The 17,984-nt window shown below is 40.3% G+C and overlaps 1 protein-coding gene across 5 annotated transcripts; it reads right to left on the reverse strand.

The window, feature by feature from the left end:
• Positions 1-1,664: 1,664 nt before the first annotated feature.
• Positions 1,665-17,039, reverse strand: LOC141751928 (cyclin-dependent kinase 11B). 5 transcript variants are annotated; one of them, XM_074609570.1, is made up of 20 exons: positions 16,924-17,039; positions 16,249-16,379; positions 15,472-15,587; positions 14,798-14,922; positions 14,072-14,210; positions 13,503-13,633; positions 12,201-12,323; positions 10,936-11,031; positions 10,696-10,824; positions 9,805-9,870; positions 9,034-9,203; positions 8,210-8,300; positions 7,464-7,585; positions 7,025-7,130; positions 6,313-6,434; positions 5,216-5,323; positions 4,301-4,417; positions 3,871-4,019; positions 3,089-3,278; positions 1,665-2,099 (listed from the first exon to the last, which is right to left on the reverse strand). In XM_074609570.1, exons 2-20 carry the CDS (start codon positions 16,357-16,359, stop codon positions 2,007-2,009), a joined length of 2,304 nt encoding a protein of 767 aa, XP_074465671.1. In that variant the 5' UTR covers positions 16,360-16,379; positions 16,924-17,039; the 3' UTR covers positions 1,665-2,006. The 5 variants fall into 5 exon arrangements, with proteins under 5 accessions (XP_074465671.1, XP_074465670.1, XP_074465674.1 ...); XM_074609569.1 differs by having other exon boundaries at positions 9,034-9,209; XM_074609573.1 differs by lacking the exon at positions 12,201-12,323.
• Positions 17,040-17,984: the final 945 nt, after the last annotated feature.

Here is a 17,984-nt window from a genome sequence, read left to right on the forward strand (position 1 = left end):
TTACATTTAGCAAGGTCCTTTGCCAGTGTTAAAGCAGCCTGCTTAGGATCATCCTTTTTTCAGTTGTCCTCAACCTCTTGAAACAAGTCTCTTCCTACTTAAAAGCACCAACAAAACTGCAGAGCACCTCAGGCGCTGCAGGGTAGGTTAGCAGTTTGTCTAGCGAGACCTGTATTACAGCAGAAAGGCTCTAGCAATTAAATTCTCCTCTGTTCTAGGACAGTTTTACCATCACAGTTGAGAGTAAAGCATAGTATAAAACTTAAAAATGCATCTTTGCATAGACAATTAAGCTCAGGATCATAAGAAGCAATTACTCTATGCAAAAATAGACAACTGAGACAAAAATAAAAGCTGAGATGTAGTAACTGAATAACATTGCACTGCTCAGGGAGAGCTATTTACCTTCTACAAAAAAAAAAAAGTGAGTTAACATATCTGCCATAACCATGTTAAATTTCCATTGCAATCTGGCATTAGGGTTTTTTTGATTTACTAAAATTACCCCAACTTAGATGAATAACCCGTTTTGTCAGGAACACGGATCTTCCAGTGATGCCCATACTGGCTGACACAATGCCAAGGAAGCTAGAAGCGCGGAAGGCAGTGATTGCACGGAGTGCAAGACGCACAGCACAGCTCGAAATACAAAATACGCAGTTGTGGTCTACTCCTTTAGAGCATAACAGCTCTCCTTTCCTGTACGCTGGGGCATGTAGCAACCCCCCCACTTTTCAGTGGGTTATCGATCTCCACCTATGAGGAATCTCGCTAAAATCATGCATATTTCGGTTAACAGACTAGTAACCAGAGCTGTTTCTCCTGCAGCACTAGGCAATCAATCAGGCCTAAAGCAAATAGTTCTGCATTCCCCCACAGAAAAACAAAACCAACAACCAAAACCACTGTTTTCAAAATTTACCACACTGTTAGTACATCCAAATTCCAGCTCCAAGGCCTTTACCCAGAGAAACTCTTAAAATGCACTGAAATTGATGGAATGTTTATAATTTAAGTTAATCCTTTTACTGGACTGGTGCCCAGTTCTGACTGCATGAATACCCTGGTATTTTCCAAATCTTCCCGTTCCCAGCATTATAGAAATTAGAGACTCGGAAGACCCCGATATTCCAACATGATTCGTCTGGCCTTTCATTTTATGAGAAAGGACTGGAATATGGCATTATACAATCAGTAAAGCTAAGCTCTTCCTTTTTATGGAAAAAGCGCACATTTAAGAGAACTTTCTATAGAAAATGAAGTATCATCAAGTCTCCATATTAAGTCTTTTTGATTTATAAAACCACAGAGTACTTCTTTTGCACCAGTGCCATTGTAAATACACGTATACAACACATCAAACAAACAGCGTTCAGCTCAGCAGCGCACCCAAAACCATTGTGAGTATCGAGCCCAACCCCGCCTAGCTCTCTGCAAGGCACACAATGGGAAAGAAACCTCAGAACTGGTACGGTTTTTTGCTCTAACTATATTCAGACCCATAGAATTTACTTCAAATACAGCTGTTTCCCCAGGCTGACAATACGCTGGAATAGTCAGCACAGATTTGGGGCCCGCAGGGAAAATAACTTCCCACTCCAGAAGACTTAATGCCACGAACATCCAAGTCTGCTGCATGTGAAGAAATGAAATCCTTCACACTGTTAAACAATTAAAAATGTATTTTAATTCTACAAATTTACAAGGAAAAAACAAAACAAACCCAACGAAAAAGAACCTAAAAATAAACCAGAAACTGTTCCAGGACTGTACTTCAAGTTTTCCTTTGTCAAATTTTGTAATGATCCTTGGCTTTTCGGGTTAATTCCAGTCCTCTAATGGAATGCAGCAGTTAGTTATACTCCACACCCAGCAAGAGCCTGTGAATCTCTGATGACATTTGACTTTTCCCCTGTGAAAAACATCGTCCCCCTGACGTGAAGAACAAAACTGGGGACTCAGAAATCCACTCACGTGAACAGTTCTCTCTTTTTTCCTGTTGAGTTTTAAAACTTGAGGCTGAAACCAGGTCCTGCAGCAGACGCTCCTTGATTTGTGGTGGTCAGATGAAAACCCGTGTCTTTCAGATCATCATCACCCTGTGAAAACCAATCACAAGTCATTTATCAGTAAGCGTGCAGATATATTTTACCTCTCCAACACAAAAATCTAAACAACAAAAAAAATCAAGTATCTTTAAGAGATAAGAAACAAATGTTTGATTAGTGATATCGTAGCTAAGGTTGAGGCAGAGCGTTGTTCATGATATTTAAACATTGCTGTTTCTTCTAAAGGCATCTCAAGTGTATTCCTAGTTTGTATATCTACTTTTGACTGAACAGGGGAAAGATGAAAAAAAATGTGAACACACTCTATTAACAAGTGTAAACTACACTTCTTCAGCAGCTGACGAAACACCCTGCATACTCTCCTTGTCAATTTTTATACCCTCAAAAAAAATTGAGGTTAAACAAACTTTTAGGCTACTTCATCTGTTAAATTGGGCACAACAACTGACAGTGCTATTTCATCTATGCTGAGGCATGGAAAATAGTAATAACAAGTTGATATAATTAGGGCACCTGAGACCGTAACATGCCGTATTTACAAGGGCAGCTTTTTTTTCAACATGGGCAGCACAACCCCCACTGACAGAAAGAAAAGAACCCCAGCCTTGCCCTTTTTTGAATTCCTCTTCAAATATTGGAAAAAAGGGCCTGCATAACTTACTTACCAGGGTTTGTATTTTTTTTTTTTTTAAATAAATTTGCAGCTTTGAAAGCTTAGTTGAAAGTGTAAAAAAAGGTACACTTTCAAAAGAAAAACTGTTCTGCACTGTGATAAAACCAGGCATCATTTCTTTCTCAGATTATGTACTGAAATTATGATTCTGTGAATACAGCAGTAATTGGACCTGTCCTTTGAAAAGGAAGAGAGGGAAAAAAGCTGCCCTTCTAGAGTGTCTTTTTTGTGCAAGCAGAGGTGAGTCTCAGGATCCCAAGCCCCAGAAGGCTGACAAAAATCAGGATTCAGACATGTCCGAGGACATCAGGAGCCTGTGTGAGTTGCCTGGATGAGCTGTGCTTACCAACTGGCTGTAGCCAAGGCCTCCCTCAGGTGGTCGTGGGCTAGTGCCACGTTTTACTCTTTGTTGTTCGCTTTTTGCTGGCCAGGTGGGAAACATGGACGGGTCGATAGGAAGGGGCGTTTCTCGGAAATACTCGTGCTTCAAACCATCTTCGGCAGTAATTCTTCTGGCTGGGTAGTATGTCAAAAAGCTGAGAAGAATATAGGAAGACAATGAAATAGGGAAGAAGAGAGAAAGGAAAAAAATCTCTCAAGCTATTGTCAACATTTTAAAGAAAACTGAAGTGGAATGCAGTCAGAATGCACCAGCAGAGTTAGTTAAAAAGCCTGCCAGAACATCAGATGAAAATCTAGGAAGAAAACAAGATTGTTATTTTCCTAATTCTTTAATATGATCTCTAGAATGTACTGCTTTTTTTCCTTTTTTCAGCTGTAATTCAATTGTTTTAACAAGATCCATCAGCAGACTGCATGATAGCTGACTCAACACCTAATTAAACATGACACGAACAAGCTAAAACTACGACTAAAACATTTGTCTATTCTTTTAGGATATAAGTGTGCAAGGATAGCCTTGGACTGATGTTTAAGAGCAGGCGTTAAGAGCCTGGCACACTGAATAAAGCTGTTGCAAGGAACGTCACAGACAAACTTCAAATGCATCAGTGTGTTTTGACAAGGTTAAATGCCTTGAAATACCACCCTTCCCTACAAGTTGTTTTCCACCACTATCACAGCATGTCAGCACATTTTCCCGAGGACACCCTGGAAGGTAGCACTTACTTGTTCATCAGATCAAACCCCTGGTCGGAGAGGAGGGCTCCAAATCGCTTGCGGAGATTGTTATAGGGATATTCTGTGAACGTCATCTTCTTCACTGCTGGCAGCTCATTGTAACCAGGCCAGATTTTTTCGCTTGGAGTACCGAGATCCTGCAAATTAAAATATCTCCTTAATAAACTCATTCCGGAGCGCAACCCTTGTGCTTATTTATTATGTAGCTGTAGGAGTTGGTAAGTATCCAGAGAAAACAGAAGAAACACAAGTCATGATCCTGGCCTCCTATAAGCATTGTAAAACAAGGATCAGAGTAATGAGCCTTTTATTAAAGCTGAATCTCTGTCAAAGAGCAACAAGCACTTTTAATTTCTTACTACTCTGATGTACCTGCCTCTAAAACCAGTCAGGTAGAATCCAAAGTTAAAAATGTTACCTTAAAAACTTTGTTGATCTGGTCAATTTCTGACTTCCCTGGAAACAGCGGTTTCTGTGTTAACAGCTCTCCAAATATACACCCTACCGACCACATGTCTATCGCCGTGGAATATTCCTGAAAAGAAAGAATATGTTATACCTTATAAAATCAGTAAAATACTTTCACTGAGTTGTTTGTGGTTTTTTTGTTGTTCTTTTGGTTTGGGGTTTGGTTTTTTTTTTCCCTTAAAGATTCTACCACTCCGAACAGAACACGTGCAATCATTCCAATACCCAAGGCACGGGTCTCAACTGCCTTTATTTCAAAGTTAAAATTACTGTGAATTATGAGTAATACCCTTAACACACAAATACTTCAGGATGAAACTTCTGCACAATGTTGCCTTTCTTTTTCACTCACAAACAGAGCATCACAACTAGCAAATCATTCTAACTTGCACTCCCTTTCACAGAGATCCTTAGCCCTTGTTTTGCCACAACAGCAATCTCCGGTTACGGGCACAAAACCCAGTCTCTTAAACCTCTTTTCTTAACTGCAGCCGTTGCCAGTACCTTGCTCTGCTCTCAGGTGTCACAAATTTTAGACTAAGGTTAAAAAAAAAAAAAAAGAAAAATTAAAAATCCAGCTGCCCAAGATGACAGTGACAGTTTGCACCAATCCAGGAGAAACCCAGCAGCACTACCACATCAGCACCCTAAAGGAGAAAAACTCTGTTACCCACCCACTTTCTATCTGTAGAAGATGGAATTTTTTAGCTGCATTATTAGGAAAAATAATACTGAAGTTTCAGAATTTCCATCTCTAAATCAATACAAAGAATCAAGCATACTCATACTTTGTTCCTAAATTATAAAATACAGTTAATCTGAAGAGTCATTGCTCTAGCAGCCAGAGGAACAAGGAGAAACGTACCTTGGCTCCAAGCAACAACTCCGGAGCCCTGTACCAAAGCGTCACCACCACTGGCGTGTAAGGCTTCAGCGGAGATCCGTATTCCCGGGCTAGTCCAAAATCTCCAACCTAAATGGAAAGTGGTAATCAGCACTATTTCCAACATTGACCACACCATTTACTAACAGCGCCAAGATGTGTTGGCCATGTTGGCTATTGCATGGCTTCCAGCCTTCAAAACCAGCCCCCCAGAATACACTCACGGGCCTGCCTTGTCTTTTTCCACTGAAGGGAAAATACATTTTTCCCTTCCCGAGGCCAAGGAAGAGCTCCTGTTATTGATCACCTTCACAGAAAGCTTACGTGGCAGGGGAAAAAATAAAACCAAAAGACAATAAATGCTGACTTCAACTTTGCCAAGCAAAAAAAAAAAAAAAAAATTCAAGCCCAGTTTGCCTGAGAAAGGGAAAGGCTTAACAACTGTAACAGCTGTACGATGTAAATAATGGCAATACATAATTGGCACCTACAATTTAGAAGTAAAAATTGAAATGTTACGTCCTGATCTTATTAGTACTGCTTTTCTCTTAGATTTTTGTAAGTAGGCAGTGAAAGGTTAGGTAGATTTTTAAAACGTGCAACTTTTCAAAAGACTTTTTCTTTGTGAAAAGAATCTCACATCTCCACCAGTGACTGATGGTTCAGCATTACTACAGAGATTTATATTCTTATATTAAGATTCGCAGTCTCTCAAGTTGAAAGAGCAACCCCAGTTCAAACACTACGATGCTGATATAGAAAAAGAAAATTACAGTCAGACATATAGAATTGCTGAATCACCAGGAAGAGAAGAGCACTGTTCAGACTTCTAAAAAAGAATTCACTATTCACTACAGCACGCTTATTCATCACATCCTAGCATAAATCTCAGAGTTTTGGTAAGACAGTCTCTTTTCTTTACTTTAACAGTAAAGTTCAGTCCTTCACAACTGTGCATTTTACAAGCCACACCTCATACCTCCTAAAGACAAAAGCAAAACAGTCTACCCAGCTCTTGAGATAGCTATAATGCAGTGTATTCTGCAATACAAGCGTGGTATATTTCATGTAATTCTTACTTTTAAAATGCCTGAATGACTGAGTAACAGGTTGGAAGTTTTCAGGTCTCGATGAAGTATCCAGTTGTCGTGAAGATGCTTGACTCCTCGCAGTAACTGAATCATCAAGGTTTTCACTTCACCTGAAATGATAAAAAGACAACAAATACATTTAAGAGAGGAAATCTATTTTTCCGTTTTGTTTTTTTTTTGTTTGGGGAACACGCAGGGGGAGGAAAGGGATGTCAAGTTAAAAGCGTAGTACAGACTGCACCATAAAAATATGGCACAGGAAAAGTTAAACCCACAGAGCGGCCAGTAAAGCAAAATTAATTTAGATAGCTGGAATGCATCCAAATAATGCTCAGAAATTAATGCCTCTCAAAAACACAGGAAGTGGCCAAAATTAAAACCCAGTGTTCTTTTCTGGTTTAGCATAGGGGAAACTCCTTCCATCTCACATCTGAATCTCCCCCTCACCCTAAGCATCCAAACTGGATTCATCAGCCAAAGATCACTATGAGTATCAGCACTGCCAGCCTACGATCCTATCTTCGCTTCTATCAGTAAAATCAGACCAAACAGAGAAAAAGCAATGAAGTCCGTGTTCCAAAGAACACTCACAGGACATTCCAAGGCATTACACGTCACCACAAAAAGCCCAAAGCCACTGAGGTTTGTGTTGGCCAGTTTTCCAGTTTTAAGAATTATAGGAGACTATGGCAAACAGTACCTGGCAGAAATGGTTGCTTCATTGTTTCCATCAGACTCTTGAGATCGTGTTCTACGTAGTTCATTACAATATAGATTTTATCCATGTTACTACCTACAACAATTTCCTAAAACACAGAAACAAATGATCAAAACAAGCACACAGTATTTAAAAAGCAAGCAAAAACGACTTTTCAAAATACGCTGGCAAGAGGATAAGTGGAGCCTGACATTGGTAAAATCCATAGAAAATCTATTTTTCTATGAAAAAAAGCACACTTTTGCAAAACGTTGGATTATATACAGACGAGTAATGTCTATATAGTTTTATGGGGAGCATACAACTGTTTACAGAAACAGGCTCTGCTGCGAATGCTAACATTTTTATAAGGCATTTTAAAAGCCAACAGGCAATATTTCAAGAACAAAAAAATTTTTGAAATAGAAGATGGTGGCCTTACTCTGACAGTGACAATATTTAGATGTTGTGCTTTCAGGATAGTATTTATTTCTCTCAGAGAAGTAATGGGAAAGCCTTCCTTTTCCTTTTCCATTTTCAGTCGCTTCAGAGCCACAATTTCATCTGTAAAGAAAACAGCATTATTAACTGCAGAATTCCCATCACACAGCTAATAAAATGCATGTTAAGAGGTCCTCCAGTGTTGCTATTACAAACCAGATAAGCAAAGAGCCTGAGTTTTCGAAATACAAATCCACTTGTACACACGAGAAGTGGTTTTTTGAGAGGGAGCTTAAAAACGGAAAAGAATGAAAGTTCTTTCTACCACAAAATACTGCAGTATATACTCACTGCTCACCAACCCCTGCTTTATGAATTCCCTAACCGTGTCTGTGCTTACAGTGACGCCTGCTGGAATGCTCACAGTAAATTTTGAAAACTTGCAACCTGGCAACTATCTACAGCAGATCTCAAGCCAGAAATAACTGCCTTTCGAGCCAGAAACTGAAATCGTGTTAATTGTTCTACACCATCGTGGCCAATACAGGGGTTACTTCTGAACTCAAACAGCTGCAAGTGGAGCCCTTATGTCAAAGTCCACACCCTATTAAAAAGCATTATTCTCGATAAGGAAGAAAGCATTTTAGACAGATTTTGTTCATCAATGAGAAATGCAGAATCATAATTTGCATACAACTTCGGCCCCAAATACCATGGAGATAATAACTGGAGACCACTTATACTAACCAGTCTTCTTGTCTTTCGCTCTGTACACTACACCATACGTCCCTTCTTCAATCCTGTTCAAACACTGAAATTCCTCCACGCTACGACATCCCTGAAAAAACAGATGGACAACATTTACTCCTCCAGCACCTGGGGGAGGATTTTGCCTAGTTTTTTTTTAAATAAGACTTAAGGTAAACTTCAGCAATCTCACGGGAACAGTTAAAATTAACCAAGAGAATTCAACAACTTGGCTACTCCATGTAAGAAAGGTATCTTTGGGGTTTATTTTCACTTGGATCTCTAAAGGAATCCTGGACAGAGTCTGTGTTTTAGTAGATTAACTACGTTATTTAATTAATTCTTCACTCACTCACTTTTGCACAGAATAAGCTGAAATTCCTGCCACAATGGCAAAGGTGGCAACTCAGCAACTTAGACCGATACTTTTCACATAATTCAATTAATAAAAATATGCTTTCTCTTCATGTTTCTACACTTTGCTGTTGGCTACAAAAAGAATAACCACCCCATCAGTTTCTATTCATGTTAACAGGACTCTTCTCTCACAAGTATCTATTTCCAGATAGCAATGCCAAGATATCAGAGTATCAGCTACGTATGATTACATTCTTATCTATATCTAAGAGTAATCTCATTTTTGCTCCATGCCCATTTTTCCTTGTCAAAAGAGACAGCAATATTTCACGCAGAAATGTGTATTTTGTGATGCTGAGTCAGCAAGGTGTATCTGCCCATAAACTCATGCGCAACTTGTTAACAAAGCAGCTCGGGAAATCCCTTTGCCTATGATATTCTCAAGCATCATTTCAGTGATCCTCTACCTGAAGCGCAGGAAGATACTTGGGAAGCTCTTGTTTCAGTTCGATGGGGGAGGAAGCTGGCGAGTCAGGAATATAGTCTCCTTCTGTCATGGCATTGGAATGAGGGGTGCCCTCCCCTACTTCCTCCTCTTCGACTTCGCTGCCTGCTGAATCTCGGTCAAACCTCGACTCTGTAACTTTAAAGGTCAGAATCAGTCGTGGAAAGAGGAAGACATTTGGAACGATTAAGTTCAGCTTTAGACAAATAAGGGTAGTGAAACGCTGATCACTATACATGAAACAGGCGTGCAACTTACGCAACTTAACTTACTGCAACAATAAAGATCAAGGAGAAGCCCGATTTCTCCTCCTTGCAGAGATAATGCTTTCAAGAACTCGTTTACAGTCATGTAAATACAATTTCTGGCATTAAATACAGGATGTCAGAAAAACAAATCTTTCCACTACCAGAATGAGAGAGAAAACTGACCCAGGATATCTCATTCTAACTGAAAAGCTTTTTTTGACAAAAGGACAGAGCAAGAGACCCAAAATGAAAAAGAAGGAAGCATTAGCTCATTAAACTAGGCTCTGACTTCCTCTAAACATAGACCTTCGAACAAATTTCAAGGAATTTCTGATTCTGACGTAAGGATAGCCTCAAAATGCCAAATACACGATGCTTTAGAAAAATACATTGAAAATATTTTAAAAATATTTGTAGAAATATTTATTTGGCTACAAAAATTCAGCCAAACACTTTAAAAAAAATAATCAGTGTTTGCATTGTACCAACTGGGATGTGGTTTCCATTCTCCCGTTCCTCCTCTTCACTCATTTCTTCTTCGCTCACCTCTTCTGCAAAACAGAATCAAGTGCAACTGAATAAACCCAACATTTCTGTAGTTCCTTGTAAGGCAGATCACTAATTGAAAGGCTTTTCTAATTCACCAGGCCTTTTCACCACTATCTAGTTAGTGACCTCTTACTTCTGGTTCACTTGGAAAGAAAATGCTTCCCCTGACTCCACAGAACTGCACCTTTCTGCTTCCAACAGGGAATACAATTCTTACCGATTATCTGGGAATTCAGAGCTGGGAGGAGGTGAATAAATTAAGTCAGGAAACTTATGAATATTTGCTTATTGACTGTAATTGATTTTAAAGAAAAATATCCAGCCATCAGAGCATGCTTTTGTGCCTTTTCTTCACTCATTAGTGACAAGAATGGCTCTAAGTAGACTTTTTACCAAACCTTTTTTATTATTTTCATCTATTTGTACTGGCATGAAAAAAGCCTTTGAGATTTGCAACTGAAAATAAATCAAAATAACAGAGACATTTGTATTTCACCACCCCCCAAATAACTGCAGACTTGCTCTCTACAGAATATTTGTTCTGTTACAAAATTACTGGAACTGTTACCCTTACACCATTTAGGAAGACAAAAAATGGCTTTCGGTTTTCTAATCTGGCTTCTTAGACGAATAATTGGTATTACCTCTATATAAAAGCATAGAATATGACTTGTACTTGTTTTTTTTTCTTTTTAGTTATCTTGACCTGTGAGGTCTCAGCCTATCCTAGACTAAGAGAAAAGGAAAATGTTCAAATAAAACAATACAGAATGAGAAACAAAGAAAATCATAACACACCGTTCTAGGAGCTGCTTTATGTTACTCACCAGCTGACTGCTCAGACACTTCCTCAGAATTGCTTCCCGTCTCCTCCTCCTCCTCCTCTTCCTCTCCCTCTTCCTCAGAGCCTTCACTGCTAGACTCTTCCTCCTCTTCTTCCGAGCCTGATCCAGATTCTGTTCAGGAATCATCAAACGCGTAACTAAGTAGGCACACACTCTAACAACACTGTTTCCTCAACAGACAACTGAACAATTAATTACATCTACTAAATTGCATTTAATCACCTGATGAAGACTCTGCCGAGCTGGTTTTTCTCTCACTGTCACTGATGTCTTGCAAGTCTGAAAGAGGATCTCTCTCTTCTGGTTTCTCTTCTTTCACTGTTGAGACCATAAAAATTAAAAACAGGGTGCTGACTGAATGTCACATCTATTTATAAGACTCTGAATACCCAGATAACTGCGTTGCTTTCTCTGGCCATTAAATTGGTGCTGAACATTCTGTATTGGAAATACAGAACACTAAAAAAAAAATAAAAATTCACACTGCTCAAAAGACAAACAGCTTTTCTGAACTGCAGTAGTGCAGGATCAACAGCCAAAAATGTGAAATATTGACTTTTTAAAACATGATATATGCATAGGCCCCTCTAAGTGTAATTAAAAAAAAATTTTTTTTAAAAAAGTAACATGGCAACAAGTATCACCACAACACAGTCTCACTAATGCGTGTACATACAGCGCTTGCTATCAGTGCTTCCTATTCTAATGCAGCCCCTCTGGACCACCATGAAATAGCACGTGCAAATAACTGTCGATCGATCAGACAGTAGCTTCAAAGGACTTGCTGCCTGCCCCCACCTGGGATTTCAGCTGACTACATTCTGCAATCAGCTTACTTGAAATAATTACACTCATTTTTACAGCTACACCCGTTCACAAAGCGGACACAGAGCTTTTCTTCTTTAACCAAAGACACTTCTACGTCAAATGTGCATGTTCTCTACTCACAGTTAGGACCTTCTAGGCACGGGAAGGACCATTTTCTAACCAGAATACTGCCTTAAGCATTTATTTTCTACTACAAGATGACAATATCAGTGATGCTTAAACTATATTGATCCCTCTAAGGTAACTTTTTAAGGTAGCTTAGCTCCTAACAACAAATCCAGCTGGAGCTAGTGTACACAATCCCCTTTTTAATCTGCGAGGGAATTAAACTAGAAAACTTTATAAATTCAGTCAGCTGCTTCTTTCATCACTGAATGAAGTAACTCGGAAACTTTTAAAATTACTATTCCTACTACTAAGAAGGAAAAGATTCATTCAGTTTGTCACTTGCACAGATACCTGCAAAACCAGTGTTGCTTTAGAAAACAGTACATATGTACGTATTCATGAATATTCCAGAGTTGTGCCACCACAGCTGAAGTGGACAATACTTTCAATCCAGTACCAGGGATATACGTTTACTGCTAAAAATTAAGCGCTGCCCCAGAACAGCTCCTCCTAGCCCCCAGGCAAAGACATCATAAAGTGGCAAATGCTACCTGGTTTCCTGCTATCTCCTTGCTCAAGCTTGTCTCTTTGCTGTCGTAATGGACTGCGACTCCAGGGTCTCATTTTTACTTTGTCTCCATATTCTTCCCTCACTGTTCTATGGTGTGCAGAAACTAGTGAAAACAAAACCGGAAGAAATCGTTACATCTCCCTGCCCTAATTAGAAGACTTCTGTCTGCCACAACCACCTGCTTTGCATACTTTTCATTTTTCCTTACATGCTAAAGGATGATCGGGAGGAACGGAAGTGGAACCTACCTATACCTAGGAGAATAAAGGACTATGATTTACCTCGTGCACAATAAAATATGGGTTTGTATGACTTAGAGAAAGGTGCTGCCATACTTAGGAAACAGAAGCAAGATGCCCTAGATACTACAGAGAAAACGCCCTAAAACTAAGGCATTAATGCCAGAGAGAGAAGTGGACAGACCAGGAAGATACATAAAGGAATAAAGACAGCTAAGGGTTAGAAGGAGCTGAGAGAACATTTAGAGATATAAAAATAACTAAAATGAAAAGCTAGATACATTGAATGATATCAGTGTAAATACCAAGCACATGAGCTGAACTAGAAATAGCAGCAATAAGCATGGCTGCTTCTGCTACTCTCGAACAATCTTTGTCACTTGATCACAAGAATGGGCTCTGATTTTTACCTCTGAAAGTCGGGACAAACAGAGACAAATCAAAAATGATCTGAACTTACGTTGCGAGTATCTGATATGCTATGAAAAGTGAGGGTTCACGTGTAGAAGGTAATTCAAATTGCTCAGTTATCAGATCTCCGCACTTGACTCACACTACAGCCTTTTTCATGGTTGGAGTACTTACATGATCTCTCTCCCTCCCGTTGCAATTTAATTCCCCAAATCCTCAAAACACTTAATTTTGAGACTTCAACCTCTATAAAATTGGGTTAGACTCAGCCAAAGAGGTCAGAGGTGACGGGGCTCATGACAGACGCGCACACACACATGGAGACAATGGCAATTACATAAATTCTGTTTCTATAGGAAAGCAGACTAACAGAGGGAGGCAAAGAAAGACTTACTGACTAACCAATATGCCATGATATTTAAGGCACATAACGTTGTTTTATTTCCCCATGTAGAACTTAATGGATTCCCCCCCTCCCCATGAAGAAGCCTCCCACCACCACCTCTTTTTCTTTTTTTTTTTTTCTTCCAAATTCTGGCATTGACCTAAGTAAAAAATGCTTTCTATACCTCCATTCCACCATTGTGTCAGCGGATAGAAAGCCCAAACTACATTTATACAGAGATGGTTACCTTCTCTTCTGGCTTCACGTTCCTTACGTCTTTCTTCAGCTCTCCTTTCTCGTTCTTTTTGCTCCCTTTGTTCTTTTTGCTGCTCTCTGATTTTTCTCTCTCGTTCTCGCTCAAGTTGCTCCAGACGATCTCTAGAAAATAATTATTTTTTGTTAAGTTACAGTTCACTACAAATTCAGCTTATGAAGTAAAGGAAAACTGGTTTTCCATAACAAACTACAGGGACATTCAATTCATTAGCAACAACAATACTGAAGCAAGTTCAATTAATAAATCCCTGATACTACGCAAAACTGGTTTGCACTTTTTTTTTCATTATAGTACAACACTGGCAATGCATTCACCTAGAAATATCTGTTGTAATGAAGTCACTTACAAAGGTAATTAAGGACAAGAACACATTTTCATTAGACAACACGCTGACAGGAACATGGCACTGGCATCAGTCCTTAAAAGATTTTGCTCTGAATTTTGTTGTCAATGAAACAACGAAAAGTTAGAGATGGATTTAGAGGAGGAAGCTGTTCATGTCTGTTGGTTTGTCACAGGGAAGGGAGGAATGGATGTACCTCTCCCTCCTGGAATGCTCCCTTGCCATTTCTCTCCGTTTCTGTCTTTCCCACTCACGACGGGCTTTATCCTGCTCTTCTCTATGTCTCTTCCTACGCTCGTGTTCCCGTTCTTTCTCTTTCACTCTGGCATGTTTCCCTAAACAAACAAAAATGAGTTTTGGAGTGTTACTATTCAAAATATTTAGTGCTCCTATTTTTGAAAAGCAAAGCTAGAAAGGATGAAACTTATGGCAACCTATTTTCATGTTCTCTGTTAGTCTCTTGATGGAAAAATCCTGATATGAAAGGGCGTTGGAAAACTAAAAGATTATAAGATCTTGCAAAAATGTTTGCATGAAAAACAGAAAAATGCTGCTGGTAACAGGAATACAACATGAGTGTTTTTAGAAAGGATATCTTTTCCTTTACAGTCAGAAACAAAGATCGTATCTCAGCCCACTCACTCAGTGAAGCCAGAAAGAAGCTTAACTGACTTCAAAGAGTAAAAGTAGACTCTGTGTCCCTGTCCCAAAGTGATTACTGTCCTCTCAAACACATATGTACCCCTGACATTCCTGTAAGGGCATTAAACGTAATCAAAGAAATAAGACAAGTTTAAATTCCTTTGTCTTATCCACCTGACACGTTTTCTTTAGTTTGTAGTTATTTACTACCTACATAGTGCCTGTTTGGCTTCACGTCAGGAAGCTACCAGAAATGTTATCCAAATGCAGTAATAACAACCTTCTGCTGAATGACTACGATGTCTACGTTTCTCTTTCCTCTTCTCATCTTTTCTATGATGGGTTTTTTCTTTCCGTGACATTTGCTGTGGTGGTTTTATAGCCAAGGAATCATCTTCCTCTCCTCTAAAATACAAGACAAATAAAAGAAACCAACTTAGGAAAGTTACATGTACTGTCAAACAGATTGTGTGTTATTTCCTCTTTTCTCTGTTTTGAAAATAATGCATTTTTTTCCTATTTTATTAATTTATATTAAAGTTCATTTCCATAATACCCCTGAACCAAGACATTAACAGCACCTTACAGAAAATCATAGTCACGTAGATGAGAAATTAAGATACTATTACGTGTGCACTTTTAATACATAAGCAAACTGCGGATGAATTAAGCACCAAAAAGAACTCAGCAGGGCCGCTTTAACTGCATCTTGAGCAAAATATTTTATTACTAAGTAGTGGCCAAAATTGGACCACAACACTCTGTTGAGCCTTAATCAGTATTTCAAAACAACACCCTGGCACGTTCTACAAGCAGGAGGCAAGATGGCACATCTGCATGCTACAGAAGTTAAACTGTTCCCCTTCAGACATTTTTAAACCCTCTTCTCCATACTTCTAAAGGTTAATTTCAGTAACCCTTCCTCAGGTAACAAAATTATTCTCTTATTCTTACCTGTCTTCCATAGAGTCTTCCCTCCTGTAAGGTGAATTTCTGATTGTTATTTCCATGCGATGATCTCTCAACTCCCCCTCTTCAAGAGAATCCCGCTTTGAATCCCTATCATCTGACTGTGACAGAAACAGAAGAAAGGGCAAACCCAAAACACAATTAATTTTTATGTCACAAAATGAAAAAGTGTAAACAGTACTCAACTCTTTCATTCCTGTCTCAAAAGCCACCCTTATCTGGTCACACCAGTAAAGTATACCAACTTAGGAAGCAGAGATTTCATAGTTGTAAACAGTCAAATGCAGTTTGATTGCGATTATAGCTGAAATTCTGTAAATTCAATGTAATTAGACAAAAATAGATAATGATTGCATTAACTGTTGTAGGTTTTTAAAAATATTTTGTACACGATTGTACAAAACCAAGCAGTACCACAAAAGTTATTCAAGAACAATTATTTAAACCCATTCTTCTATAAAATCTTTGAAAGCTTTTAATTGAACTGCAACTTCCAGTTAATCACGTCAATTTCTTTACCTTTTCTAACCAGCAGCTATGAAACAAAGCACAGCATACAACCTGAGGGCAATGAGATCTTAGCAAAGCACCGTACTTTTGTCAAACTTTGGAATTAAGAGATCACCCACAAAACATGCGCAAGAGCACAGAGGAATTCCACTGACATGGCAAGACGCCTTGTCCTCATCAGCAAATGAGGATATGGGCACTGAAACTCCTCAGGTGTCATTAAAAATGCTTGTATACCAAAGGGCAGCTTACATTTTTCATACGTTTTATCTCTGCCTTCTCTTCTTGCTCCTTCCTTCGTTTTTTTTCCTGAAGAATTTCATCTAAAGTTTTCACTTTCCAAGAATCCTTTTCATCACCCATTTGAGTTTAAAAAAAAATCTCTGAAAAAGAACCCGACATTAGTGAAATCTACACGAACTCCACAGCCCACCACAGCTGTCTATTTTACACTGACTTTTTATATACAAACACTTAATAGACCACCTTCAAGTAAAGTCAAGCTGGACTTATGCTGAACCAGAAAAGTCTGCTTTTAACCCTAGAAACGCGCACAGTCTTTGCTAGAACGCAGGGAGCTGCCCGACTGAAACGAAAACACCGCCTGTGAACACCGGCGGGTGTTTCGCCGCTGAGGAAGATCCAGAGGGGGCTGCCCGCCGCCTACAGCCCCGCTACCGGACGGGTGACGGGCATCATCGCGGCCTCCTACCCCCCCCGGGCACCCCCCAGGCCCGCCGCTACCGGCCGCTGGGGGGTTAAGCCGGCCGCGAGGCCGCCCCGCACCCGTTCTGGCCTCAGAGCGCGATCCCGCCTGGGGCCCCACCTCCGCGCTCCCCCGCGCCGCCGCTCAGCCCGTCGCCGCGGCCGGGCCGACGCCGGGCCCCCCTCAACCCGCCACCCCCCGCGGGAGCCGGGCCCACTCACCGCCGCCGCTACCGGGCACTGGGACGGGCAGCGCGGGACTAAGGCGCCACTTCCGCCCGCCGCCGCAGCCTGATGACGCCATGGCGCCGCTGACGCAGGCGCGCGCAGGGCCGCCACCATGAGGAGGGGCGGGGGGGTGACAGAAACCGCCACGGAATTGTCAAAGCGGCCGTTTCCGACAACGCATCAGCCTCACCGCCGGCAGGAAGGTAATTAATTCATTAATTAACGGCCAAGCTCTGCCTAAGCAACAATAAATTAAAAAAAAAAAACAAACAACACGAAAACCAACCCACGACAAACACATCAGTGGCAGAAAAAGAGAAATGTTCACCGCGCGGGCCAGGCTCTAGGAGCATCCTTGTAACGACATACAAAAAGTCAAATTTTATTATTTTTCACGTGAATAAAGCATGATTCCAACAAGTCATTTACATAACGGCAGGGGAGGGCGCACAGCGAAGGAGAATCTGCATTCTTTAGGGCAATTCCTAAAAAGGGAAGTGAGCGGAGACCACGCCAACAGCACTGGACGCGCTTATGGCTGAAGTGGTGACGTGAACCGTGACCAGAGGTGACAACGTGACACGGGGCAGGAGGGATCGTCACGCACACGTACTTTGTTGTCCACGCTTTCAGAAAGCCCCCAACAGCTGTGAGTAACGTTGGGCTCTTCAGCAAGAACTCATGTTATTTCAGGAATTCACATTTTCGGGAAGATGTGCTGTTTCTATGGGAACGTACAACAAATACTCTGCATAGCTGTGGTTCCAGAGCTCGTCTGGGTCACTGCACGAGCAACAGGGGTGCGGCCGTGAGAAACGCCAGGGAAAGAATCCCTGGAGTGTTCCAAAAGCAAGCTTTCCAGAAAAAAAAAAAAAAAAAAAAAAAAAATCAAGCAGTACTAGTGCCATCATAGGAAGCAATCAAAAGGCAGATAGCTGGGGTGGAATACTGTAATACGTGAATTATTAACACGGAACAAAATGTTCTTTGTTTGCCCAACAGGAACAACAACAAAGGAGAATTACTAGTACGACCATAGACAGAAAACATAAGTG

The sequence above is a fragment of the Larus michahellis genome, chromosome 16 (assembly GCF_964199755.1).
Source record: "Larus michahellis chromosome 16, bLarMic1.1, whole genome shotgun sequence".
NCBI classification, from domain to species: Eukaryota; Metazoa; Chordata; class Aves; order Charadriiformes; family Laridae; genus Larus; species Larus michahellis.

Excerpts from the sequence above, each read along its gene's own strand:
- LOC141751928 (XM_074609569.1), bottom strand. The coding sequence starts at position 16,359 with ATGGGTGATGAAAAGGATTCTTGGAAAGTGAAAACTTTAGATGAAATT. Across the intron at positions 12,324-13,502 it reads ACGTGAAGCCAGAAGAGAAG|TTTCTGCACACCATAGAACA; the intron begins GTAACCATCTCT and ends TGTTTTCACTAG. Across the intron at positions 6,435-7,024 it reads GAAGCAACCATTTCTGCCAG|GTGAAGTGAAAACCTTGATG; the intron begins GTACTGTTTGCC and ends TTATCATTTCAG.